General features: G+C 39.4%; 1 protein-coding gene across 3 annotated transcripts in view; it reads right to left on the bottom strand.

Moving 5' to 3' along the window:
- Nucleotides 1-27,552, bottom strand: part of SPTAN1 (spectrin alpha, non-erythrocytic 1) — a 52,069-nt gene that overhangs the window by 12,086 nt on the left and 12,431 nt on the right. For 2 of the 3 annotated variants that reach the window (XM_074161247.1, XM_074161248.1), the window contains exons 5-41: nt 26,645-26,791; nt 25,952-26,085; nt 25,015-25,159; nt 24,766-24,920; nt 23,577-23,712; nt 22,918-23,019; nt 22,003-22,140; nt 21,457-21,567; nt 20,915-20,992; nt 20,599-20,754; nt 20,045-20,249; nt 19,732-19,913; nt 18,909-19,152; nt 18,461-18,583; nt 17,456-17,673; nt 16,619-16,711; nt 16,113-16,247; nt 15,484-15,632; nt 14,089-14,148; nt 11,618-11,816; nt 10,225-10,329; nt 9,437-9,460; nt 9,051-9,086; nt 7,143-7,190; nt 6,385-6,476; nt 5,820-5,964; nt 5,524-5,705; nt 5,266-5,365; nt 4,934-5,131; nt 4,660-4,806; nt 4,214-4,317; nt 3,915-4,077; nt 3,420-3,434; nt 1,653-1,784; nt 1,163-1,300; nt 698-802; nt 265-473 (exon numbers count right to left, since the gene is read on the bottom strand). In XM_074161247.1, coding sequence (XP_074017348.1) covers nt 265-473; nt 698-802; nt 1,163-1,300; nt 1,653-1,784; nt 3,420-3,434; nt 3,915-4,077; nt 4,214-4,317; nt 4,660-4,806; nt 4,934-5,131; nt 5,266-5,365; nt 5,524-5,705; nt 5,820-5,964; nt 6,385-6,476; nt 7,143-7,190; nt 9,051-9,086; nt 9,437-9,460; nt 10,225-10,329; nt 11,618-11,816; nt 14,089-14,148; nt 15,484-15,632; nt 16,113-16,247; nt 16,619-16,711; nt 17,456-17,673; nt 18,461-18,583; nt 18,909-19,152; nt 19,732-19,913; nt 20,045-20,249; nt 20,599-20,754; nt 20,915-20,992; nt 21,457-21,567; nt 22,003-22,140; nt 22,918-23,019; nt 23,577-23,712; nt 24,766-24,920; nt 25,015-25,159; nt 25,952-26,085; nt 26,645-26,791 — 4,853 coding nt within the window. The remainder of the gene's footprint in view (nt 1-264; nt 474-697; nt 803-1,162; nt 1,301-1,652; nt 1,785-3,419; nt 3,435-3,914; nt 4,078-4,213; nt 4,318-4,659; nt 4,807-4,933; nt 5,132-5,265; nt 5,366-5,523; nt 5,706-5,819; nt 5,965-6,384; nt 6,477-7,142; nt 7,191-9,050; nt 9,087-9,436; nt 9,461-10,224; nt 10,330-11,617; nt 11,817-14,088; nt 14,149-15,483; nt 15,633-16,112; nt 16,248-16,618; nt 16,712-17,455; nt 17,674-18,460; nt 18,584-18,908; nt 19,153-19,731; nt 19,914-20,044; nt 20,250-20,598; nt 20,755-20,914; nt 20,993-21,456; nt 21,568-22,002; nt 22,141-22,917; nt 23,020-23,576; nt 23,713-24,765; nt 24,921-25,014; nt 25,160-25,951; nt 26,086-26,644; nt 26,792-27,552) is intronic. The other variant, XM_074161249.1, reaches the window with a different exon arrangement.

The following is a 27,552-nucleotide window of genomic DNA, read 5'->3' as shown; positions in this document are numbered from 1 at the left end:
AGCATTACTTTTTCCGGCACAGAGCTTTTCGTCTTGGAGTTTGAGCAAAAAAGCCCTGTAGATAAGAAGTTACACCCAAAGTAGTGCTGAGGCCATTTTTGAGAACAGTTTTCCTTGAATGTGGGGCAAAAGTGATTTCTTGTAGAGACGCAGACTTGTGGAAAAGGCAAGTTATAAAACCGTACTACAGACTATGAATGTTGTTAGCAGGCTGGCAGTGAGCACATAACCCCCTTGCCAGAGCCTGTATTCCGAAATACACACTTGATCCAGGACTCCTCATCATCCATATCGCGGAAAAACTGATGCAAACGGTGGGACTCGTTCAGCTTCGCCCGGCGGGCAGCTGCCATGCTCTTAATCCTCTGGAAGCGCCCATTAATGGTCTCACGTTTGTCCTTTACTTGGGACGTATCGAAAGCGCTGCTGGTCATCAAACTGTCAGCCTGACTGTTCAGGTCCTTCAGACGATCCTGGAAAGGTGGGTGAAAAAGTGTGTGAATTGCTTGGATCTCATTTCTGCGTTTGTTATGTCAGTATAAAAATCATAATCCAACTGCTGTGCAGAGTCAGCACAGTTTTTTATTAAGGAATCGTGTTTCAGCAGGTCTATGACTGCAGCATGTATTGAAGTGGCATCTGTAGAATTCACTGATTACTCTGATTTATCTTCCAAAACTAAAAGAGAAAGCAGTACCTCATGAGCAGATATATCAGCTTCCAGTAACTGGTGTTTCTTCAGAAGGTTGTTAACTGATGCCAAGTCCTTCCCATAGTCTTCAGATGCCAACAAAGCCTCCACCTGTGCGTGGGGAAGAAAAAAGGGGATGAAGAACCGAGTTGTAATCTCACAACCATGACTGTCTTTAAAACCGTGCAAATTAGTTCTCTCCTCAATTTTCCACAGCATGAATAAACTTTTGCCTAATCACCTGATCAGTTCCTAACAGATTATATGCAAATATGCTTCTTCTCACAGTATTGTATATAAATAGTAACAGGAAAACATCCACAAGAATTTTAGTTGCAATAAGGATTTTTTTCAAAATAAATCTGTCTTGCTCAAAGGTGGACTGTGCTCCACAAAAATCTAACATCAGCAAAGGGAATAAAAAACTTAGAAAAACAAGTCTTGCAAGTGAATAATCCAAATCTCAGTTACCTCTGAAAGCCAGAAATCAAAGTCCTTAATTCCAGTATTGAAATTCTGTTGCTTATTAGCTTCCTTCAGTTTCTGACTCTTCTCCGCTGATTTCTGTACCAGGAATTGCCACTGGTCAGCCAGGGCAGCCAGGCGTGCCTGTTAGAAAATGGAAAAGATAAATGCAACAAACTAAAAACATAAGTTCTGAAAAATGCAAAACCAGAAGAAGGTACAAGTTTGGCTGCCGATTCCAGATACGCAAATTACACAGTCGCTGCTCCACGCTGCCTGGCCATAAATCAGTTCAACTTTTACATCCTGATCATCGGATCAGAAAACTTCTCACCTTTGAGAACGAAGCAGAACTATTACCCCGATTTCTACTGCATAATTAAAATAGAAAAGCTTCTATACAACAAGATTTGTTTTTGAGGGATGCTGTCCTCCCCCAATTATCTAAACACTTCTCAAAGCAAAACCTAAGCAAATCTTCTAAGCCCTGTTGTACCTTCACAGCATCCTCGCTGCCGGCACAGGCTCCTCTTTCGATCAGCGAGTTCCCCATGTCGATGACCCCGCGGATGCGATCTGCGTTGGCGTGGAGCTCAGCTTCAAAGGCCTGGTGCTTCTGGTGCTTGCTCTGAACAAGACAAAAGCAAAACTGTCAGAGACTGGACAGAAGGCTCCTAAATTGTTCTCATGGGCTGAGAGGACAGCACCAGAGCTGTCGACATACATAAAGGGGTCTGTGTATAGCCTGATCTGAGAAGTTCTCTCTCTCAGTAAGAATACTTATTGCTCACTCAAATAGTAACTCTCATTAATCTGTGTAACCACCAAGCTTTAACACAGCAGAACTGCCAGTGTGCTGATATGTGTAACTCGGGCAACACCTCCTGCATTTCAGAGATGTCCCCGCAGCATTCCTTGCATTAAGCTTAGCTGTTACTCGAGTAAAGCTTCCTCATTTTCAATGCCATCACCCTTGAAAAGCAGCAGTGGTACATACCCTAAGAAGCAGCTCAGGAGATCATCCTTTCTACTCCTATAGTAATTTCACAAATTTCTATTCCCCTTCCTAATCTATAGGCAATTAAATTAAATCACTGCTGCAGCCTGTCTGCTTTCTGCATAGTTTTGATCTTAGTCAAAGTCATACACGGCCACATTATACATTCAAATAATGAATTAACAACCAAAAACCTCTATAAAAAACCAACTGAATTATTTGTTAATTTTTTTTTTCTCTGCTGAGTTGAGAGCACCATGAGAACAATAGGAGCCTTGGTGTGGGAGGAAATATGCAGTTCTCTCTCATATATACATGATCCATCCACCCACCAGGAAGATAACAATAGCACAAAAATGACAAGACAGAATTTACAAGTATTAACTGGAAATGCTAGTAACAATGGACATGGGGATACAATGCCCTGAGAGAATGGAACGAAAGGAAATGTTAGATTAAAAATAAAAGATGGAAAATACTATAGCGCTGGCATGAGAAATTCTGCATGAACTGCTTCATTTTGCGAACTGTTCACCCCCAACAAATCCCAGCCAATATAAATGGTTTAATATAAAAATTTCATGTACCACAGCCTAAAGTGACAAACAATGACTTTTTCCTTTCCTACTCTAGTCAGCTTCCCCTTTCTTTGTTCTGTCTTCTCCTTCCATATATCCTCATTTTACTCCACTGCTTGGATTTTTATAAGTCCTGTCAGCTTTCCATCTGGTGCGTATCTTTTTCTGGAGTGTTCCTTCCCTATTATTCATTCTGTGCTACTGCTGCAAGAGCTAAGCCATCTAGTTCTATCATTTTATTGAATCCTCCATCTTCAGTATTTGATTCTACAAACGCAAGCCAACAGAACTGGCATTTTACGTGTGTTAAATCATCAGCACTCCAGATCCAAACAGGCTCGATAGCCACATTTCTGAAACAGGAGGAAAGAAACCCATTTTTTCCACGGGTTAACTCCTAAAAATCCCCGAACTACATCACTAATGCACCACAAATTAAACAGATCATGCAGAACACCTGCAAAATGAAGACATAAATAAACGATGCTGAATAGGCATTAACAAAAAAGCCACACCCATAACATGAAGATCAACAGCTGTACCTGGATGTAGGTCAAGAATTAATAGAAAATAAAGAGATTGCATGAACTGATGGATGGAGCAACAGAGTGCAACCAGGCCTTGTGCTCACACATAAGCTAGAGAAGGAAAACAAATTCACATACCAGGGCTAGTCCAAACTACTTACCAGCAGTTTGGAAAGCTATAAAACAGATTGAGAGAAGTAGTTCAGTGCATTCATACTACCTCATAAACCAGTATTAAAACATAAGTGGTAACTTTAATCAGTTATTCCTTAATACTGAAAAATAAATGAGACGTCACATTTTAGAACGTAAGACAGAGATGAGACCCAAGAACTCCATTTCCTCACTTCATTATCTAGATGCTGGGAGAAAGACAGAATAGCTACTGAGGGGTTTCTTCAGGCAAATTGCTGCTGCAGATACCACATATCTTATTAATTATCTGCATCAATAATTACCAAGTGAGTTCTATTTTGGGTCTCCTTTCATGCATAATGTAACTTCCATTTTCTCCTTGTTAAAGGGAGCCCATGTCCAACATGGCGTATAACTCTTATCACTGAATGAGAATTCCCAACTACATTTTTTCAAACCAGTGTATGCTTTGCAAAGTTAAACTTTGTATTTTGATTTTTTGAGCTGAGAATCATATTCACCTGGATATTTGTAGGATCCTTATATGACTCATCACTTGCAGTCTGGAGCTTTTCACTGATCCAAGCTTCTATTTCATCCACATCACGACTGAACTGCTGGAGTGTCTGAGACTCTCCCAGCTTTGACCTCTTCTCAATCATTTGAGCTTTCAGACGAAGCCACCTGTATGTAATTAAATACGTACATTGAATGAAAAACAAGGACTGCACATGGCATCACGTTTAACAGCTACAAAATGTTGCCAAAGAGCATTGTCTCTCAGTCGGGATCTGCATCCCTGAAACGGGGCAATACTGACCTGTCCAGAACCTCATTGCGCCTGCTCGCAATGACTCCTTTTGCGTAGTGATCAGCAGAGATCAGCTGGTCAGCAAAGGACTGCAAGACAGCAATTTTCTCTTCCTATTAAAAACAGAAGCCATGAATCAGAATTGTGATTTCTTAAAGTCAAATGATGAGTAGGGTCTGGAATGGAACAAGGGTTTTTATTTTCTTCTTTAAATATACATTATTGTAAATGTGACTCTATGAAGAAAGTCTGTCTTCTACAGGACTGGAGATTTCGACTTCAGAACATCTTTCATCCGTGGCATTTACGAAAAAAGTATCTTTTGGACTTTAAGCTACAGCAGTATGATCTCTCAATAGAAGTAGGCAGCTTTCTTTTACAATAAGCTTTTTTTGCTAATAACCTGCCTAAGAAAGACTAAACTATTTTAGCCTTGCTTTAGCTACGCTCCTCACCTGGACATTGATTGCCTTATCAAAATCTTCATGTTTCTTGATGAGCGCCTCCACGCTGTCTAAGGAATCTCCTTTATCTTCTGTATTTAGGAAAGCCTCTCGGGCAGCCATCCAGTTTTCAGCTTGTTCACAGTCCCGATGAAACAGCTAGGGAGAAAAAAACTCCAAAGCATGAGAAAGACAGAGCAAGAGCACTGCTTGTCACTATGAAAGAATAAACTGTCTTATGAAAGGAGGAATTATTTTGGATTTTTTAAGAAATGCAGCACATTACCTGTAGTTCTAGGCACTGGTCTAGCATCATTCTGCGCTGGACCCAGGCCTTCTCCAGGTCTGTTCGTTCTTGCTCTAGAATATCCAGTTTCTCCTTGATCTCTGGGCTGGCATAGTGTCCGTGAGCCAGAAGCTGCTGCCCAAACTGTTCAAATGCCTGGAAGGTGCCAGCCCTTGCATCTATTTCCGTGCGGTGTTCCTGCAAGGTACAGAGACGCATTATTAAATAAATAGACAGCAGAGCTGGAACTGATCTATTTTTGGAACTGTAACTGGAAAGTGTCAGAAGAAGCATTTGTTGATGTTTACGATACACACTTATCTTTCACATACCTGGTGCCTTTCCAATAAAGCTTCAGCTCCGGTCACATCCTTTGCAAGTTCATCTGAGGAGACCAGGCCCCGGATTCCATTGATCCAAGACATAAGGTCCCTGTGAACATACATTAATAGAGAATTTTTCTCTCTCTCCATCAAAATAAGTCAGAACAGGAAAAACAGTCCTTTTTTTTGAACCCTCCCCAGAAATACCCCTGTGGAACAATAATATACCAGAAGAGGAATTGGGGAGGAGAGGGATAGCATCTTTACCTGAAGTCACTGAGGAAACGCTGCAGGTCGTGAGAATCTCCAAGCTTCTCTTTGCGCTGGTCAGCACGTTTTCCCAGACTATTCCAAGCCTGATTCAACTCAGTACATTTTTCCTGGAGATCTTCAGCAGATTCTGGATGCGACTGGATCAGACGCTGGGCAGTTTCACCAAGAGAATTCACCTAGAATTAGAGAAAGGGAAATAAACACAATGAAGGCAGAAAGAATCTTTTCTGTAGCTCCATCATTTCTGCTAGATAAAATGAAAGCTCTTGGTTTTGTCCTTGCAATCTCACCTTGTCTCCAAGAGCTGCCAAGTCTCTCTCGAAGCCTTCGTGTTTGCGCTGCAGAGCCTGCACACTGGCCAAGTCATGTCCATAGTTGTCTGTATTTAATGCTTGATTCTTCTCCTCTATCCATTCTTTTGTTTCATCAGCATCTCTGATTTGAGTAAAGGGAAGGCAAAAACAGAATTAAAACAGAGGTGACACTAAGACTTCCATTACCTGGCAGGTCACCAATTCCCAGAAAAGCTCAGGTAGCTGATGGTTGTTTTAAGTTATTTCCCAAGATGTCACAAGTGACCTTTGGCGAAATAGGACAGTAGTCCAGAACTCCCAAACCCACAGCGATTCCATGCTTTTGTGTTAAAAAAAAAATCAAAAAAAAAAAAAAATCTTTATTTTTCTAGGAAGAATATAAGGAATCCTTATTTCTTAGACCACCTTCCTGGTGGTCTAACTTCCACTGAACAAGACAGGGGTTGAAGTATAATTTGTTTAGAGTAGGTTCCACTGTGTTCTAGAACTCCTATAAAAGTATTTTACTGAATTAAGACCAAATATGCTACAAACACCTCACCTGTGGAATCTCTGGACTTCGTGGGCGCTGCCCAACAGCTGGCTTCGTTCCTCTGCCAACTGCTGCAAAGATCTCCAGCGTTCATTCAGCTCCTGCAGAACAAAACCAAACAAAACCACCTCACTGATATCACAGACCACAGTTCTACAGCATTTCTGTTTACGCAAGAAACTCTCCTGTTGGACTCAGTGACCCTTTAGGATATCAAAAAGGAAACTTTAGTATCCAGGAACATTTTGTTCACCCAACTTACCTGCGCCTCCTCCACTCTGCTGACGTTGGCAAACATGCTAACAACCCCTTCCTCATCTCCATTCTTACTGGTTTTATTTCAGGGGTCTGCTGAGAATACCGATAGCAATGCTGGAAGATTTCCTAAAATAGCTACACTTCTTTCTTTTGCACTATTTAAACTTCATCAAGCAGTTGATAAGATAAATGAGAAGTCAAGACTGGCCTCTCGCTACATGTGAGGGTTACTATATTCTGCTTAATTCCAGAAGAATGTATAAATTCAAGTAGCCTAGTTAAATAAAATAATTTTTAGGCTTTCTCCTGAGATTTCAAACCAAATGATTTTACATATATAATAAGAAATTGATTTAACCTGGGAAGCAAATGCTGTGTATGTCAATACTTCTCTCAATAAATTGATTCAAAAGGGTTTATGAAGAGTAATGAAAGACAAAGACTATAGGAAGGGAGGGTCAAAAACGTTCTCAGCTTTTAAATTGGCTCAGAAAAACTTGTATTATTACCTTGATTGAGTTAAAGGTTGCCACTGTGTGTACCATCATACGTGCCGACTGTATGAAAAGGCAGAAATAAAAAAAATCTTGCATTAAAGTCAGCTCTAACCAAGCAGAGCAAAAAATCAGACTGAAAGAAAACTTCTTAAAAATCCATAATGACTGGGCCTAAGTCAAAAATTCAGACTTTGTAACATACAACTCTACACAACGCAAGAAGAGAGAAACTCCCTAGATTTTAAAGGTTTCAGTGAAAACTGTTGAATTCTTTAATTTTCATACACTTCTGTAGAACAGTGCTTTGAATACACCACTGTTTAAGTCGAAAGAGAAAGGTGACCAATAAGAAAATTAATGCAAGTAAATTACAAAAGCAACTAAGAATAATTAGTTGCAATACCCAAGGTGTTCTAGATCAGAGTAAGAATAGTTAGAAATTCACAAGTGTGTACTATAATGTTACTGTAAATTGAAACAAACAATAATAGTCTTTAGTAAGGACAGAAAAGAGAAATTTTCAAGGCAACATTCAATAAGTGAATTAAACCCCCAAAACCCTTAGTCACAGGGACAAAAACCCCCACCACACAAATATTTTAACTCTTTGCTGAGTTTTTGGCAAAATCAGCTTAGCAATTCATTCAGATATTTCTAGAGCATCAGAATGGGTGGTTAATTAGAAAAATAATGACCAATTCCCTCCAATATGCAATCTACTTTTCTGACAATGATGGATTACTTGCAAAATTTATCCCTTTGCAGATATGCACACAGAGAAGAACTTATAGTTTGCTAAGTTACTATGAGACTCTTACGATTCACTGTACATGCGTACCATCTGTGTAAAAAAAAAAAATTTTTAAAAAGTCACCGATTCCTGTTGACACGGCTGCATTTTCTACAATGCAGTCGATATATCGTGTACTTCTGATTCTCCCACATTTAAAAGTAAAAGTAAAAATTCACACAGTTAAAAGATGTACAAGCAGCTTTAAGTCTAAGAGGGTGGACGGGAATGAAATATTATAGACAGAAGCAGAATGTTAGATAATGTCAAAAATATTCAAGATATTTTTGTGCATCAGCAGGTGACAGCTATTCCATTGTAAGCCACTAATGAATGGAGAAAGGCTTCTTCTAACTAGTGTGGAAAATGAGCTAGAGATGAATAATGGAAGACAAAGATACTGCTGTACACACACAACATATTCCTTACTAAGGGAATATTGACATAAATGGATTTGACTTTCAGAAATAAAAACATTTCTTTCTGCTGGCTACATAAAAAAATGAATTAATTCCAAGTGAACAGGGACCATTTCACTTCTAGTGACCACGTAATACCTAAAAACATTGGTATAAAAACTGGAATAAGTCTTACAGTACAAGCTCCAAACAAAACAGAGTTCTGCAGTGGAGAGGTAATAAATGGACTGTCAGCAATTACTATGACTAAAGTAATTCTGCTGGAAACCTATCTCAGCTATTCTCATACTCTTACCTGCAAACAGAGAGCTGACATCATTACTTGACTTCACTTAGATGGCTTTTATTTTTAAAGCCAAGAGTAGTACCTGTATGACATGTTTACATACTGAGAGAATCTGCATGCAAGTATATAAAGGTGAATTGCTGCTGAATGCTCAAGAAATTTTTCTAAGATCCTTGTTGAAATAAACAAGCAATGTGAAATAAAAATCAATAACCCTAAATCGATAGCAATTCAAACACTTGCTGAACTAGTACACCATTAAAATAAATTTTCAATAGTCTTTTAAAAAATGGGGGGGAGGAATAAAAAAAAAAAAAAAAAAAAAGAAAAAAGGGCACACGAGAAGGTGGACGGTCTAAAACAGATCATGGGCTGTAGTTTTTGTTTTACTTCCCTGTTGTGTGCTACTAAGTAACAACACCTACCTTCCAAGGAGAGGCTGTCTTAGAGTCAGTTTCATCCTGTTTGAAAATGTGAAGAAACAGCTTTAAGTAGGAAGCAAAATCTAAAACTATCAGAATATACTAAAGGTTCTAAACTATACTAAAGAAAGTTCGCCATACTCAACCCTTAACAGAATAAATCAATTTTTACAAGGAAGTATTTCTGTCATTTTGGGTTATCCTGCTCTGCAGTGATTTGTGATGTGGGGTAGGACACTCAGGAAATAAAGGGATCAAAGGCAAGATAATCTTTTAATGTCCATTCAAAGTCACTATTGAGTTCCTTCATGGAAACAGACTACAATTATTGCTGAACTTCTACTTGTACATCCCAAACCCGTTATAATCGCCAGACTATCAACACTTACCCTGGGCATCATACCATAGACTTCCTGCAAAGGAAAAAGGACAAAACAGAAACAACTTGTTATTTTCTAATAGAAAGTTTTTACTCTTTTTGAGAACGTTTGAGAAATTGCTTACCAGCAGGTCATTAAGCTTAATAAATAGTGCTCGCGCAACCTAAATGCGTAGCAGAAATGGGAGTTTGACTACTCAACCATCTGCAACACATTTTAGGGCTCAGAAAATAAATAAGCTGCTTCAATACTGTGTTGGCACCAGATAGAATTATTTACAAAAATAGCACAAGTATGTGAAAAGCTGGAAAAAAAAAATATATGTTATTAATAAAAAAAAACCCCAGACAACCCACAAAACTCCTCCACTGTAAGTTGAGTTCTATTTTATTTCTCTTTTCCCCTAGCATTCCTCACCATTTTTCCTGCAAAGAAATGAAGGCTGACATTTCAAATTTATACGAAGCAAAGCTAATGCATGGATTCTCCATGACTTTTAATGTTATTTTAAAGGCTTGCCATTCCTAAAAAAAGAAAAGAAGAAAGCCCCAGATGGGGCAATTTGCTATAGCACTATTTAAAAAGAAACAACTCAAAGGGTACCCTTGTGGTGGCCACACTGTTACAGAACAGGCATTAAGTATCTCTGGTTAAAATACCAGCATTATCAGACCAGAGAGCAAAAATGAACAGCTAGAATCTTGCAATGACACACAAAGTGGAAGACAACAGGCAAAAGAAAGGAAGAAAGTCTTTCGCTTCTCAAGAGGATTAGAATAAGTCAGAAAAAAGTGGACCTGTTGCTGTACTGCTTGCACTTCATCTGCCATCAACCCTTCTGACTCCAGGTCACTCGCAACCTTGTTTATGTCCTTCAGACGTGACTCGTTAGCTTTTAAATCCTGCACAGAACAGCAAAATATCACAGCGTTAACGGTCACACAAGGAAAACATGTGGAACAAGCTGGCACACCAGGGGTGCCGAAAAGTAGACTGTTTGTGAACAGCAGGAATTCAGCACATTTGACCTTTACAGTTCCCAGGGAACATACAATGCACCAGAGTCTACGCCAAGAAACCGCAGCTGCCAGCGCCGAGCATCAATGGATTAAGGAAACACGCTATCAGGGTTTTCTGTACACCAAGTTAATTAACAACTAAGAATGGGATAAACTTTTAAACTGTCAAGTATACAACATTACCAACGTGAAGATCAAAAGCTATCATCCTTATTACTGCACAAATATGCTAAAAAAGTCATTTTACTGCGACACTTCAATGCTTCCAGCCAGAGAGACTTACAGTGAGCTTTCTACATGGCAGAAAGGGAACCTGGTTAAAAAAAGTAATAGCAGAGAACTAGGACTTAAATTTTAATAGATAACATATTTTAATTTCAACCATCAGCTTATTTTAAAAGAACCCAAGATCCAGTAACTGCTATCATCTTCTCACCTACACTATGAGGTTGGCTCAAATGGTTTGTTTGTCATGTTTACAGCTTGAAAGTTGGCTATGTCCACAGAACTGTCAAACCCTTATCTTTTCAAACGCATAAGGTCAGGCATCTTTGCATTTCAGTGCTCCATATCTTACCAAAGCGGACAGAATAAATATATCTGTCCAAGCAATTCTTTCACACCTCATGCAAAATAAAAGAAAAAAAACAACCCATAATTAACTAGTATTGCAAACATAGGGAGAAAAAATAAAACTGAAAGCCTACCAGAATTTTGAAGCAGAGAATTATTTTTTCATATCTTGGGAATAAAAACTCTACAGGTGGAAACTAAAACGCATCTTTCCTTTCAACTAAAAGAAAGAGCAACAGCTTAACTGAAGGTTATGCTTTGCACAAAATGAAATTCCTCCAAAGCGTGTCAGGTTCTATATTTGAATGTGCTGAAAGAGAGTTTCAGTTCTCTGGGAGCTGGGAAGCACGTAGCAACCAGGAGAGTGTGACCAAATTGAAGACTTTTGACTGTGGGATTCTCTCTATCATCACAAACCAAAATTTTAAAAAAAGTGTATATACCTTTTTATTCCCAAAATAAATATACCTTTTTATTTCCAAAGCTGTTTCCTTCTCAACTATGCTTAGCTGTGAAAAACTATAATGGACATACGATCAGAAAGCCTGAGGGGAAAGACCAAAACCAAACACACACATTACGCAGCATTAAAACATACCTTCTGAAAATCATCGAATTTCTTCTGTAGCACCTCAACCTGCTCCAGATCAGCACCCACTTCCTCATTTGTGAGTGCAGCTTCCTTCTCATTAATCCACTGTTGAAGCTCATTAGCTTCACGGAAAAGCATAAATTTTTTGCAGCTTTTTTCTAGCATGCCTTTACGTTTTTCTCCCAGCTCAAGAAGAGAGTGATACCTGGAATAAGCAGAAGAGGAAAGCAGGGGCCAGTCAGGTTGAAGTGAGCAGAGTCACAGTAATTGACAGAGTTCTGGTATCACCAAAGATGAGGGAAATCCCCGCAGTCTACTCACTGTTCTTCTACAGATTGATCTACTCGTATGCAATAAGGTAAATGTAAACTACATGTGTCTCCACTACGTGGGTACGCACACCAAAATGAGACCTCCCACATGCAACACTTCACTGGGCAAAAGCAAACCCAAGTCACAGCTTAAGTGAAAGTAGGCTCTTAAGCTACAGCAGCACCACAGTGCAAGAATGATCCCATAAGGTCTGACTTTCTGAGAAGTATTTTCCTATAGCACATCAAGTTTGCCATCAGATTAAGACCCACTAGCCTCCCAGCCATTGGACATAAATGGCTAGGTCTTACCCAGCCATTATTCCGTGCAAAATCTGCTGAATGTTTAAAAATAGGTGTTACTTCTTTGATGACACAACTATATTCAACTGGGAAATCCACAAACTCATTTCACATACACTGCTTTTATACCTGTGGAATTCCCAACAAGTTACTGGTCATTTACATTAGAATAAATGCAAAGTAGAACCTCTAAAATATTTAAATTGGTTTGAACAGGCAAATAAACCTCAGAAGACCAGCCATTTATTTAAAACCACAGGAAAATTGATGTCTCCTATTTAATTCCTGGTAACCAACTAGACAGAGACAATCCTACAAGACCTCTCCCAAGCCATTGCTGAAAAAAGCGAACAGTTTTACAGTCATTGATACTGAATTACAGATCTCTTTAGCAATGCATAATGACCGCTTTTAAAAAAACCTGCATTCAGAGAAGCCCCACCCTTAGCAGCCATTCTTACTGTTACCCTATTTTAAGTCTTCTGGAAGATGAGATATTCCAGCTGCATCTGGATGCTTTTTTTATAGCCTGCATCAGATTGCACATTGGTCTACTACAGCGATCAACAGCAGCAACTGATTCCCATTATTAAGCCATGAGGATATCCATTTTGATGTTATTAAATCAGACTCCGTAAGACACCGCTGAGATACCTGCAGGGTCCTCAAGTGGGAAACGGCAGCCTTACAGTGTTTCCATTTCCCACACTGGAGCACACAGGCAAATACTCAGCAATTATGCCTCCCAGCTTGAAGACTCAATGAAGTAACTTTTTGCTAACCAGTAACTCCGAGCTGACCAAGTCTGTCGAAGAAAATTCTTGATACCCTGGGCTGTAATGTCTTCACATCTAACTGATAATCAACTCTAAGTCTTTCCACGGAAGCAGAGACTTTGTGGTTTCCTGTCTATCTTGGTTTAAAGGCTGGACAGAGAGGAACTAGGAATCTTTCGTATTAGGTTTGAATAGAAACATTCTACCCTGACGTGAATGAGCTACTGCAAGCGGGAAAACACTGTTGTGAAGCCTGGCTGGACTGCAGATGTTTGCCTCAGCATAACATCCTAGATATTAAATACCGGTGAAGCTCTGAGAGGATCTGGGACAAATTCCCTTTAGCAGCAGACCTTCCCTCAAAGTTGCTTTGTAACACTTCAGAGATTAATGTAACACTTTCACTTTTGATTCTCAAGAAATACATTCTCTATGAAAAGACAGTGAGGCACAGCCAACTAATGCTATTGCTTTGGATCTCCCAGCAACTTCCAGGACCATAATGCAAACTTGGTATTTTTTCCAGGAGATAGGAACACAAGTTTGAAAATGAAGTTCATGTTACAATAAAAAACAATCATCCTATAAACTAATGCTTTTTAACTACCACGTGTGAATGTTACTTTATATGATAAACCGACATAACCCCACCCTTCCCAAACTCTAAGACATTCATATGTGATGTAATACTTGGTGTATATATTTTAGGTATATTTAGAAATGTTAGTTTGTTTTTTGTTATATATATCTGCACCTCAGAAAATGCAAGAGATGCTTTTTACAGAAAATAGCGTAGGTATCACTAAAGCCTCGGTTGGTAGCAAAATCAGCATAATGGAAAATAACACCATCAACCAATTTAGCAGCAGAGAGGTGACCAACAAGATAAGCAGCTAGCTGGCTGGCTGGCTGTAAGAACACACGAAAACACACACCACGACACTCATCTAGACTAAAATAATTCACATTGCAAAAATTGCTTCCTTCATGTCTCTTTGGAGCAGCTTTCCCAAAGAAAGAAACAGAGGGAGAATGAACAGTGACAGTACAGAGACAGCATGGTTTAGAAAGGGCTAATCCTACTCACAGTTCTTCGACCTGTTTCATACGCAGAGATACACTGCCGACTTCCTTAGTTATGAGAGTCCTGCACAGACAGAGGGAGCACAGCAAATGCATGCAAAAAATTAGTCAGATTAACAAAAATAATGAAAGCAGCAGCTCCATCCATGGGTTGTCTGTGGTAGGAGATGGTTAAGAGTTCACATTTAAATGGAGAAAATTAGGTGTCTTTCAGAAGCAAACAAAGCAAATCAGACCAAGAGTACAATTCACATAAAGAAACCTCAGCAGTACAGTTGAACTCTCTCTATAAGGTCTCCTCGTTCCCTGATCGTTGTGCCATGAGATTGTCAACTAAAGGGTGCACCCCTCTCCTTGGCTCAAAAATAAGGCACCCCTGTTGCGGTTCTTAAAAGGCAGCATGCAAACCCATAGAGAAAGTCACACATTATTAAAATCCTACACAGCGTGTCACAATTTTCCAGCGTGCTTTCTTCTCACTGCTACAAGCTTTTTTTATTAATATTTGGTTTTGTTTTGTTTTTTTTTCTTAATCCTAGAGCTAAAGCTAGTAATTATTGTATGCCACCGTAATAACTGGTGCTTCAAAACAACAGAGTAGGAAGAAATTCTCACGTAGAACAACAGTGTAGCTGCGCAAACAGATGGGAGTATGCATAAAACCTTCAGCTTTGGCTTCCAAGTGGCTCGATAAGATGAGCCAGTAGCTCACAGCTATCACCCGCAGCCCTCGCCTGAACTAATCTACAACTACCATGTGCTTTAGGAGGTCATTACCAAGCAGTCATGCAGTCTTCTCTATTTGCAATGGCATGTTCCTCTTTTAAAACAGAGGAAAGAAGGAAAAAAAAAAAAAAAAAAGGAGGGGGGGCACATTTCAGCCTATGTAATGGCAAGAAATAATGGCACAACAAAAGAAAGTAATGCGGTAGCACCAAAATAGTGGCAGCTCCTAAGAAGGTGACCTCCAGAGGCAGCCCTATATAGGGAGGGTACTGTACTTTATGTAACCAAATTTAAGAAAGCTTTTCAAAACAGATCACACATTCAGAGTGACAACTACAAATACAAGAGCTGCTTAGGACAGATATAACTCACAAACAAGTTTAAGTTGTTAGGTACAACAACAAAAGGAACACATAAAATACTGGAGTCAGACAGCAAGTTGAGGTCTAGTGTCATGAGTTTTACAGTTAAAAAATGGGAAAAGCAACAAGAAAATTTAGAATAAGAACAAAACAACTCAATATGGTGCCCCTGGTAAAGGAGCCCCTTTGTTTTGCTCCAATTAATTACTCCCTAGTGTAAGAGGCATCAATCTAAACTTCTGGCAGATGCAAGGCAAAGGCCAAGCCAGCAAATGCTGGATGGGTGTCATATCTCATCAGTTAGATCTTACTGGTTGTCGATTTGCTCCTGCCGCAATGCTATGCTGCCTTGCTCTTCCAGCAGATTCTCTCGGGATGCAGACTGGGCAGGATCTAGTTTTTTCACATAGGCAGCTGGTACAAAGCCCTGACGATCATTGACTTCAACCTTCCACCAGTCCTGGAAAGGAGAAAAAAAAAAAAGCAACCTCTGTAAGGGAAGTACCAAGCATGAAGTATGCTGAGCAACCGAGAGCTGCAAATTAGAGTCTTCTATTAACACAAGAAAAGCAGTGACGCTCACAACAGTTTGCTCTTTTTATGGAGATCAAACAAACTGTCTCTTGAAGACATCTAGGTCTTACTTCCATGTCTCCCCTTGTGTTTGGTCAAAAATTCCTCAACAGCAGGGAAGTAAGTTTTCTCATAGACACATGCCCTGTAGCGTATATTGTTTATTTAACTTTGAAAAGCTGGCAGCTATAGAGCAGTCATGAGAAAGAGCTATGCTAAAGCGCTGAATGGGAACACGGACTGATTGTGCAAATTCTTTAACTTCTTTGAATGCTCTTAGTCAAAAGAACAAAACCAAAAACGCTCCGCAGAACACACAACACCAAGGGGGCCAAGCAGTTCAGCAAACTTGAAGGCAAGAGTATACCTTGTTGGTGCTGTTGAGTAAGGTGAGGATATCTCCCTTTTTCATAGTCACCTCCCGGGGACTCTTCTCTTGGTAATCATAGAGTGCCAGAACGAGCTCTTTTCCAGTTTCATCATCCGTGGGAGCAACTTGTTGCTAACAAAGAAGGAGCACAAGAGAAATCAGTTGCTTTGTGTCTATTACAATCAATGTAGTTGTCCTAAAAAATACTTCAGCCTTTCTTAAAGCTGCTGTATTGCCTTAAAATGTTTCTTGTTGAAATAAATGTAATGCAGATAGACTTAGCTTAGGTGCTGTCTGGGCTCAAGCCTTGAAAACCACCACATTACACTTTTTCTTCCAAGGCAACACAGCTGCCTATTATGAGTATAAAACCAGACCACTAAGTTTTTTGAGAAAATCAAGTACAGTCTGCAATAAGCTCTCAAAACCAACTGTTATTAAACTTTGTCTTTACCTTCTGCTGACCCAAGAATTTTAGCAACACGATTAGCATCTTTCCTTACCCTGCATGACTGGGCCTGTTCCCTTAATGCCTGTATGCTACTGCCGTAAGCAGAAAGATCAGACATCAAAGCTTCATGTTTCTTCAGAAGAGCCTGAAAGTGAAAGATAAAAACACCATGCACACCTTAGCCATTGTACACATACCACTCTGCTTAAAATACATACTTTGGCTCCATACACAGGGAATGTGGGTTTTTCACAGCTGCCAGACTTGTGACTCCCATGAGAATAACCACTTCTATTTATTCACAGCCTAGATAGTAGTCTGAATGCTTCTGGTGCTTTTCCTCTACCTTATCTCAGACACATTCTTTTGCTGTGACCAGGAATACCACGTATCACTCTGGAAATAGTGTTAAGTTTGAAAGTATGCCTTTAAACTGCACTTCACTTTGATGAAATGTCAGTCAACAGTGTCTGGGACTCTGTGTTTGGCCACAGAACACTATTAGTAAAATAACTCTAGACAAAAAATTACTTCCAGACCAACGATCTGCTGAAAATCAGACTTGCACTGAAATGCAACATCAAATGAGGAATTTGCTGCTATTAATCTCATTACACTTTACAAAAACCCTATTAAAAAAATTAATTCAAATAAAAAGTTCCTTCAAAATTGGCTTAGTATACTGAAGAGAAAAATGTCACGTGCAATGACTAGGACAGAAAAAAATCAGGGTCACCTTTTGACCCCAAGCCAAAATTCAGCTTGATGCAAGAATCTTTTGCCTTTTTTCTTAAGAATCCTGAAATTAGCAGAGCTCCTTACTTTTTTACCACTGGACAAGTCCTCCCTGTGTTTATGCAAAACTGATTCAAACAACAATCTCAAATACCTCAGCAGAATCTTCATCTTTTCCATAGTCTGTGCTGCCTACAATGGGCTCCTTTTCCCTCATCCAGGATTCTGCCTCGTTAGCGTCAGCGAAGTACTGCTGAGCCTGCAGGGAATCCTCCAAGTCTTGTCGACGCTGAGATGCTTTAGCTTTCAGAGAGTCCCATTTTTGGTTTAGCTCATTCAATTTGATTTTCACATCCTCAGCTGCAAAATGTCCTAGGTAACAGAAAGGAGAGGGAACTGAAGGACTTAAGGAGACATAAATAATACACACTAAAAGATTACTTGTACTTCTTGAAAGTCACAGAAGTTAGATCCATTTAAACCTATGTAGCTTATTCTGAGTAGAATAATGAAAGCACAGCTCAGCTTGTCCTTTTGCCTCCAACTGGAAGCTCTGTACCTGTCAATCAACTGTACTAGGAACATTTGAATCATTAAGAACAAAACAAGCCGCATAATAACATTTCCTGTCAATGGGGAAACAGGAAAGGTCTTTCCAGTGGCAGAGTTTTGATAACAGACAAATATTATCTCAGACAGGCATTCTGAACCTGGAATCAGGGGAGTATTTTTTAGTATTCTGGTGTTAAGAAGACCCAGTCAGAAATAAAGATGCGTGCTTATTTAAAAGCAGGAATGACTGTTATTGTCTTTGTGGAGGATCATCTCTCACATCATGATTATGTGTCTCAGACACAAGCCTTTCATAGATTTAAAAATGGAGAATAAATATCATAGGCACAAAGCTGTTAAATACAGGGCTCTCGTGTTTTTCAAGAACAGATGAAGATCTGTGAAAATCATGACAGGTTCCCAGCAAAAAATCTATTTTTATTTTCAGGTGAATGACTAGAAGTCCACCCTGCCAGCAGGTATCTGTCTATTGCTTGGATAAAAAAACAGACAGTAATTCTTAATTGTACAGGGCCAGAGAACAAAGTCCAGCACTAAGAGTTTTTGATTTCTGAAAGAGAAAGAATTAAAAAACATCAGGACATACCCTCTTCCACCATAGCATTTCCTTTCTGTGTGACTGCTTTAATGCGGGGCTCATGGCCTGCAATTTCTGCCTGCAAAGCCTGGTGCTTCTTTAGGAGATTCTGGACACCAATTAAGTCCTTGCCTGAAAGATACAAAATAGGTAATCAGCTAATTCAAAGTCATCAGACTTAACAAAAATTTCAAGGAAACTGCTACCAGCGCTAGGCAAACTGGCACAATATGTACTATCACAATAAAGACAAAGCACTCAGAAAACTAAGTCACCCACTGAAATTGCAGAAGTGACGTAACAGATAAAGAACCACAGGTGATGGCAAATATGTAACTCCAGGCAATGTTAATTACAATAAACATTTTAGAAATTTCCAGGGAATATTCCATGAAGAGAAAAGTTGTAACAGAGCAATTTGGACATCTAAATCCTGGAGATATCAGGATGGACCAACCTCGATTTGTTGAAGCTGCAATAGGTTCTTTTTCCCTAATCCAAGTCTCTTCATCCTCAATATCACGGAAAAGCTGCTGCAGGCGAAGAGAATCTGCAAGTTTCTGCTTGCGAGCAACCATAGGATCCTTCAGAGCTTCGTAACGAGCTACTAAAGCTTCTTGTTTCTTCTTGATATTGTCAGCATCAAAGTGCCCGGCATCTTGGAACTGGCGTGCCTGGATGGTAATGCCATCTATACGATCCTAAAATTAATTCAGCAATAGCATTATGTCAGAATTTCTGTAAGATGGCTGTGACTGAAAACATTTTCAGGTCTTAGCTAGTAAGATACTGTGACAGAAGAAGAGAACCTCAGCTGCACACTGCCAGTGCAGAAATTTTGGCAAGAGATCATTTGCAAACGAAGGAACCATTTGCTGTAAAGTTCTATATTTAAAAGCTGATCTGTTCTCTCTCCTCCAATTTCTTAAGAGTTACATGAAAACAAACTGAACAAGCTGTTTGCAAATGGAGAGTCTAAGGGGGAATTATTTCCTATCCACATCTTTTTAAGTTGGTACTCAAAAAACAAAACAATGCTGTCCCGAGCAGCACACAGTATGGAATCATTTTACTTTTTCAACTCATTTTTGTCAAAGTAATGAAGATGTTGCTCTTAGAGACACACAGTTTATGTTTCAGTTCAAAATTATTTCTGATAAATAAACTGTAAAACCCGAAGTTACAAAAATTATGAAAATACAGACCTGCTAAGGTCTCCGGAATGAATACTTTTGAGCGAGCTGATCTAAATGGGCAGGAAGAAAAATTATTTCCCGTACCTGATGGGCAGCAACATCTGCCTCTAGCAGGGCGTGTTTCTTCTGAAGGTTCTGAACATTAGTAAGATCTTTTCCATAATCATCAGAAGCCAAGTGTCCCTCTACTTCATACAGCCACAGCTCAATGTCTTCTACATTGCGATTAAACTGCTGCTGCTGATTGGCTTCACGCAGTTTTATACCTGACAGAGACAGAAGGGCAAGAGGAAAAGACGACTTCAGTTTTCCACTTCATTTATCGCACTTCCTGCCTTCTCCCAGCTGAACTCTCCAGAAAAAAAGAATTGCCCAAATTCTTCTGAGCAAGTCATACCTTTGAGCTCAGTGGCCTCCAGAAGTTTTTTCCACAAGCTGATAACTTCATTCATGCGAGCTGCCACTTCATCAGATGCGTAGTGATTGACGTCGATCAGCTTCTGGCCAGCTTTCTCCAGTGCATCAATACGACTCTGGTTAGCAGAAAGCTCTGCTTCAAAAGCCTGATGTTTCTGAACTTTACCTTGCAAGTTTGATGGATCCTACAGATGGAGAAAGAAAAAGAACCTTTTAACCCAAAATTAGCATCTATAGGTCTCTGAGGAATTTTAAAAATTAGACAACATTCCAAGACATACCAAGATGTCACCAGAGGATTTGGTACCAAAAATATGCCTTAAATCAGAATATTTAAGCTATTGAGTAAGCACGATTACAGCATGATGGAAAAACCCCCTTGGGGTCAGGAAGAAATTACAATTCCTCCTTTTGGCATTAATACTGCCTACTATCAGCAACATTTTGGCTGACACTGCTTCATATCATTAGACTGACTATACATTAAGCCTGTCGTTGCCTTAAATTTATTCTAACATTCGTCTTTATGTTTACCTTGTATGCCTCATCTGTTGCAGTTTTCATTTTTTCGTTAACCCAACTCTTTAGCTCATCAGAGTCTCGGAAAAACTGCTGCAGATGGAAAGAATCTGCCAGTTGAGCACGGCGGTACATAGCTCTTTCATGAAGGGCATTTCGGCGGCTCAGCAGCTGAAGAAAAAGTAAAGGTTTTTAAATTCCTCAAGCTTCTAAGAACCATCACTGTATCTGTACTTTTGGGAGAGCTCCGCTGACTTATCCTATACCATTTAAAATACTAAAGCAGGACATGATTTAAAGTCTACAGTCCAAATCTATTTTAGATACTTACAGCATCTCTGCGTGTAGCAACATCATCCATGGCATAATGGTTGTTCTGAATCAATTTAGTAGCAAACTCATCCAATGCCTAAAGAGAAAATAGTTTTCCATTTATTTGGTGTAGTAAAAATGGTCTGTGCAAGTTTACTTAGTAGATTAATTCTCAAAAGTCTATAACAATAAAACTAACAGAAAGCCATCAAGATAGCTGTTGTTACACCCTTTTTTATCTGTACTGTCATCTTGTATTTGGAAGGAGTGCAGATTCTTGACAAATCTTCATCCACACGTGTGCTGGCATGACATGCAAGCACTGGGTTACTCAGCTCTCTGAGGCAGCAGTGGATCCCTATCCTATCTTTTTCCACTATTTTCCATTTTAGAGACAATACACATCATTTAGAGATAATACGTCCCACGTAACAGTGCATCATTCTGCAGAGCAAACCCCATCCTTCTCTGTCATCCTGAAGCAGTGCCTCCTCCCCAGTCAACAAATTCACTTGTTTTATTTCTTGCCCATTTAGTGATCACCTAACGTAAATGTCTTACTGTGATTTTCTCTTCTTGGGCACTTAGGGATTTCTCAAAATCTTCATGCTTCTTTAGAAGAGCCTCCACGCTATCCAGAGAATCACCAAGGTCTTCATTCAACAGAAATGCCTAAAGTGAGGAAACAAACACATCATTGATTTTTATGTTTCCATGCCCAGCTGCTCTAAGGCAACTCCAGCATGGCCAGTGATGTTTCCGACCGTATGATATTACTGCGAAGGGGATGGTGTTCCCTAAATGCCTCTAATGGCCAAACGTTCTGAATAATTCTTTTTAGCTTCTTATTCAAACAGCATTTTACAAGAGTTAAACGTACATAAAAGCAATCTCAAACCAACTGGTCACAACTAATAGTTTCAGCATCAGATGGAAGCAGTCACGGCAGCTCGGGCAGTCAGATAAATAACTGCACAGCACCCTGCTCGCTAGCGCGTGTTTAGCGGCAGTCATGGCGACTAGTAAATACCAATTGTTTAAGTCTACAGAAGACTAGCCACAAATGAAAATCAACCATATCTGGAGAGTTCAAAGATATGCACTCACTTCTTGTTTGCTCATCCAGTTGTCAACTTGTTCAGTATCTCTGTAGAAAAGCTGCAGGTCCATGCACTGTTCGTACTGCTGTCTGCGAAGCTCCCACAATTCTAGCAAGGCAGATCTTTCATCTGAGAGGATGGTGAGCTAACAGATTGGGAAGAGGAATGTACAATAATTTCATTTAACAGTCTGGTTTATTTCCATCTCAATGTAAAATCAAGTTGTGACTCCAAAGAAGTGGTTAACACAGGACTGAAAACAACCTCCTTTGTAAAGGATCATTCTCCTGTTACTGGTATCATCCACCTCATATAGAGCAGGTCTTTTCTCAGCTTATTGAGCTTGAGTAGTGGCTACAGCCTTCTGACTTCAGTCAGAAACCTCTCCTTTTCCAAATTAAATCTACACAGAGATATTTAATAGGCAACCGTTCTTTTTGACTGCAGACCTATTGGTAAGAGAAGCTCTTCAGCAGACTGTCCTGTGCTCTCAGCCTCTGAAATCTCTTTGGCCCACTCTCACTTATGGCATTTGAACTGTCTCATTGACCAATGTTTCAACACAGAGACTTCATGAGAGGCCCAGTTAGTTTGAAACGAGAATTTAGAAATACTAAGTATTTACTGACACTTCTGATTGCAAACCTAAACTCAGATAAAGAGATAACCCATTTTTCTTTTGGAAGAAAGATATACTAATAGTTCCTAATAGATAGTAGTAATAATCCTAATAGTTCCTCCTAACAGATAGGCAGAAGCTGTCAATTAGAGAATGAAAAGCACATATTACTTAAATACATGAAAAAAGCCCTGAAATCTAGAGGGATGATACTTTGCAGTTTAGAATCTTAACAAGAAATTAACTTTTAAATCAAGGGACATGGAAGAAAGATTCCTCTAGGAGCTCTTGCTCTCAACTTACCTTTTCTTTAACTTCATCAGAAGCATAGTGCCCAGCAGCAAGCAAAGCCTGGCCAGACTCATCAGCAGATTTGAAGCTATCTTCATGGGCATCAATTTCTCCCTATGAAAGAGCACATGAAAGCTTTAAGCTGTTACCAAAATTTATCTTAGTGCCAGAATATGAAAACTGCTATTGAAAATAACATAGAAACAACAGACTGGACACCTGAATGATAAACATTCTACTATCTTTAAATACATCACATGAAAACTAGAATGAAATGTATTACCTTCCAATGCAGATAAGGTAAGTATAAATTTATATGTTAAAATGAAACTAAAGGTTGGTTTTAAGCTGCACTCTTTCTGCTTACTTATAGCAATTCCTCCTGATGGAGAACCATAAGAGTCGTTAGTCCAACTGACTGCTATCAGGTCTAATTCTTTCTTATAAAATATTATCATAAGCATTCTTAAATACTTATTTATTAGTGTATCTCTACTATCAAGAGACAAAGCGAAAATACTAAATCAGGAAAGCAGTCTAGTACTGTGTTAGTTGCATGATCAAAGGATTCTAGTGATACAACATCAGCAGTTCTGACTCGGTGACTATGTTGTACATAGAAGTCAGTCCTTGAGTGCTGCTGACTGGATTTGGCTGTATAACCATGATACCTTATGTTCCTGATGTCTATCTAGAAGGGCTTCTGCTCCAGCCACATCATTGGCAAGTTCATCAGCATTTATCAGAGCCTTCATCTCAGTCACCCAGCTGGTGAGATCTCTGAAGTCCGCAAGAAAGCGCTGCAGCCTTAGGAACGCAAAAGGAAAAACGGTTGGGAACAGTTTGTTTGCATTGTTTCTCCATCCTTACCCCAAAGAAAGGGCTACAAACATAAAAGCTGTTCCTCAGAAACAAAACAAGACAATACCAAAATACAATCAGAATATTAAATAACTACATATGCTCCCAATTCAAAAAAAGAAGCCTTTTAAAGTTAGGAAAATGCTTGGTTTGAAAATCAATTTCTCAAAGACGTGTTTTATATATAACTTATATTGAAAGTAAAAGGAATATTCCTAACTACAAGCCTGTCTGTTGAAGATACCAGAAATCAAATGACAGTTCTCAAGCAGAGTGTTTCAAGAAGGCTCTGTCACAACCATAACACAGCGCGTGTGTGTGGGAACTGACAGGAAGTTTCAACTGCACATCCTCAGCCTTAAAACAAGCAAACAAATTCCCAGATTCCTTTCAGCACCCCTTTACAGCTATTGCCTTTGGCACGTGTGTAACACTTATCAGCAAAAATGATCTGTTTCTGTTTCTCTTTTAAATTTGCTGTTAATTGATATGAAGAGATTATGACAGGGAACGCAAATGAACAATGATTACTTGTGTGAGTCTCCACTATTATAAATCTTGCATCATGGGAGGGAACAGCAGAAAAACAAAACGAGAAAGGATGTAAACTAACCACCATATTAGGATTAGTTCCCTTTTAGTATGGCTTCTCAACAGTGATCTAACAGAGGACATTCCATATAGTCAGATACCGTACTTTAAAATGCAGGTATCAACTCAGATGGGGAAAAACCCAAACATCCGAAAACATCAAGGTGTCTGTTTTCATAATGGAGCCACATCCAGAGAAAGATCAAAAGCTGCAAGTATTTATTTATCATATAAACATTTCTTTTACTACAAGATGCTATTGTAAAACATGATTTAGTGAACAAGACTGCTTCTGGAAACACCAGAATCATCCAAAAATTTTGGAAACAGCATCCCTTTCTTCTCCTCCCAAGAGCCCTCTGTTAAATTTGAATAAGGAAGGTCATTTTGGCATGACAGTATTCCTACCTGTAGGAGTCGTTAAGGCGAGCATGCCTCTCTGCTGCCAGAGTTCGGATCTGTTCCCAGTTGGCAATCAGCTCCTCCCGTTTCACTTGAATTTGAGAAGCGTTTATGGGGTGAGACTGCTGCAAACGGTCAGCTTCTGCACAAAGGGCTTTAACCTAAACCCAGTCACAAACAGTAAATAAGCTTCTAGCCTTTTACAAGTACGTTACCTCATTTGAATTGTAGGTAAAATGCATCTCGTATGGGTACCTTATCTTCCAGAGCTGCAAGATCTCTTTCCAGGCCTTCGTGCTTACGCAATAAAGCCTGCACACTGGCTAAGTCTCTGCCAAAATCATCAGAGGCCATCAACTGCCCTTTCTCCTTGATCCAGCTGATTGTTTCATCCACATCCCTTCAAAACAAAGCACAAATTGAAAGCAGTCTATTTTGTATGGAAAAGGGAAGAAAGCAGGATGTTTTCCTGTATGTATGCCAGACGTACTGGCATATAAACCCATATATATAAACACTGCAGCCAACTACAATCATCCCTTTAAAAAAACAAAAACAAAAACAAAAACAAACCAAAACCACACAAAAAACCAAACCCCAAACAACACAAACAAGACTCCCCAAACCCCCCAAAAATTAAGCTTTTTTTTTAAATCTCAAAAAGCCTTGAAGCATATTGGCAGGCCATTTTTCAGATGGTGTCACCATATATGAATGAGTTACAGCATCACTGAGCACCATCTCCTAACAGGTTCATTTCCCACTCTGGACCCCTCTCTGACTTAATTACAGCAAATCTCAAAATGCTGCAGATAGAAATGAGGATAGAAAGACACTGCTCAAAGACCTCCGGACATTTGGACTGACATCCATCTGACAACAAACAGCCCTTTTAAGGCTCATCTAGGACATGGCTTTTCCTCTGAGGGAAAACCCCTCAGAGGAAAGAGAAGCAAAGCTGCCATTAGCATGACTGAACAAAACTGGCAAGTGTTGAAAAGCTAAATCAGAATGACTATTCTAAGGTAATTCCAGAACAACAAGGTCCTCATTCAACAAGTCATGAGGAACAGTAAAGCAAAAACATAACAAACAACAGTAGCTCTTCTCATGGTACTGTATGCGGCTGAATGCATCATTAAACATCCACACAAATATTACATCACTTCAGCAGATCCAGCCAAGATCATACCTGTTGAAGCGCTGAACTTCGGCTGCCCCAAAGAGTTTTCCTTGCCTCTGAAGGGCAAGCCCCTTGAGACGCTGCCAACTTGCATTTACTTCATCCTGTTTGGACTTAATCAGTTCCTCTTCGGGGTGTTGTTCCTAGTGAGCAAAGGAAAAATTCTATTTTCATGTTCTGTGGTTTTATATGCATTGACAAAACCTCAAAACACCGCTGCTTTTCCAGAGATCAATTTATAGTAACTGTACTTTCCAGATGATCACCCAATTTGATTGTTTTCCTGAAACCTCACTGCATGAACATTCAATTCTCTTGCAGTAGTTTAAGCTTCCCTATGCACTAATCAGTCAACGGGAAGAGGGCTATAAACAGAATCTTTTTTGTCCTGGAATGCAGTACTTCCTGCCCTATCTCAATCCTTGATCAAGCCCCAGATGACATATCACAAGAGAAGATACATTAATCCTGGTTGTCCAAGGGAAATACACTTAATCCGAAATATGACAATTTCTCTCACTAATCACTACTCCCCACATTCCCAGGAACATTCTCAGGGGCAGTTACTCAAGCGGCACAGGTAGAGTAAAGATAAAACATCTGCTACTAAATTAGGGGGAAAAAAGAGGAAGTTGCAGACAAAAGCTTGCTGCGCTATACTAGACTTGCCAACAGAGATTTTCACCACACGTGAATGTTTACCTGGATAAGTTTGCCAGCAAACTGGTTCACTTCATTTACTCTCTCCTCATGAGCTGCAAGGTCTGTCTGGAACTCTTCAAACTTCTTTTGCAAAACTTCAACATGCTCTAAGTCCTGCCCAAGTTCTTCTGAGGTCACTATTGCTTCCTAACACATTGAGGGGAAAAAAAAAAAAAGTCAATTTCAGTATAACCGATGGGAAATCACGACTAAAAATAGGAAGCAAACTGTCCTAATTTTGAACAGGTCAAAGACAGTTACAATCAGTGTGTTCAAAGTCAGATTTAAAACTACAAAGTTTCCTCCATTAAACTCCACCTTCCCCCACTCCCAACATCTTTTCATTATTGCAGAAAACATGCAAGATCACTAAGGTTATTATTTTTTCATCTTTCTTGCTCTTACTCATTTTTCAAGTTATTGAATGTCAACAGTTCTGCTATCGTAAGTTTCCTGTTCTGTGCATGATAATCACTACTACAACAACCTAAATTACTGAAAGAAAATATGCACAAAACCCCCCATATTTTTAAAATTACAAAATAATTGCCTATGCTGTTTTGGAGTACACACAGTGACCACAACTTGTTTACATTTTTAAGATTGTTTATGGGCACTTGCAGCTGGCTTCTGATGCCAGATTTCTCTATAAGAAGTGCACTGTCACATTCAGTAACGGTTATACAGGGTTTACAGTTTGAACCCAGAGTGACACAAAATAGCAAACCATCATTAAGAAACCCGTATGATCATTTTGTGGCTTTTTTTTCTTGATAGTGTGGTTTGTGGTGTGTTTCCTCAGAGTTCAAAGAATCAAGAGCCAACAGTTCTCTTGCAGCAGATGTCCTTACTATGTATATCTAACGATATTCCAATCATTAAGTAATTACGTAATTACTTGTAATTAC

This window comes from Numenius arquata, chromosome 19 (assembly GCF_964106895.1).
Source record: "Numenius arquata chromosome 19, bNumArq3.hap1.1, whole genome shotgun sequence".
NCBI classification, from domain to species: Eukaryota; Metazoa; Chordata; class Aves; order Charadriiformes; family Scolopacidae; genus Numenius; species Numenius arquata.
The sequence above is the reverse complement of the archived record's forward strand: the minus strand, read 5'-3'. Positions and strand labels throughout refer to the sequence as shown.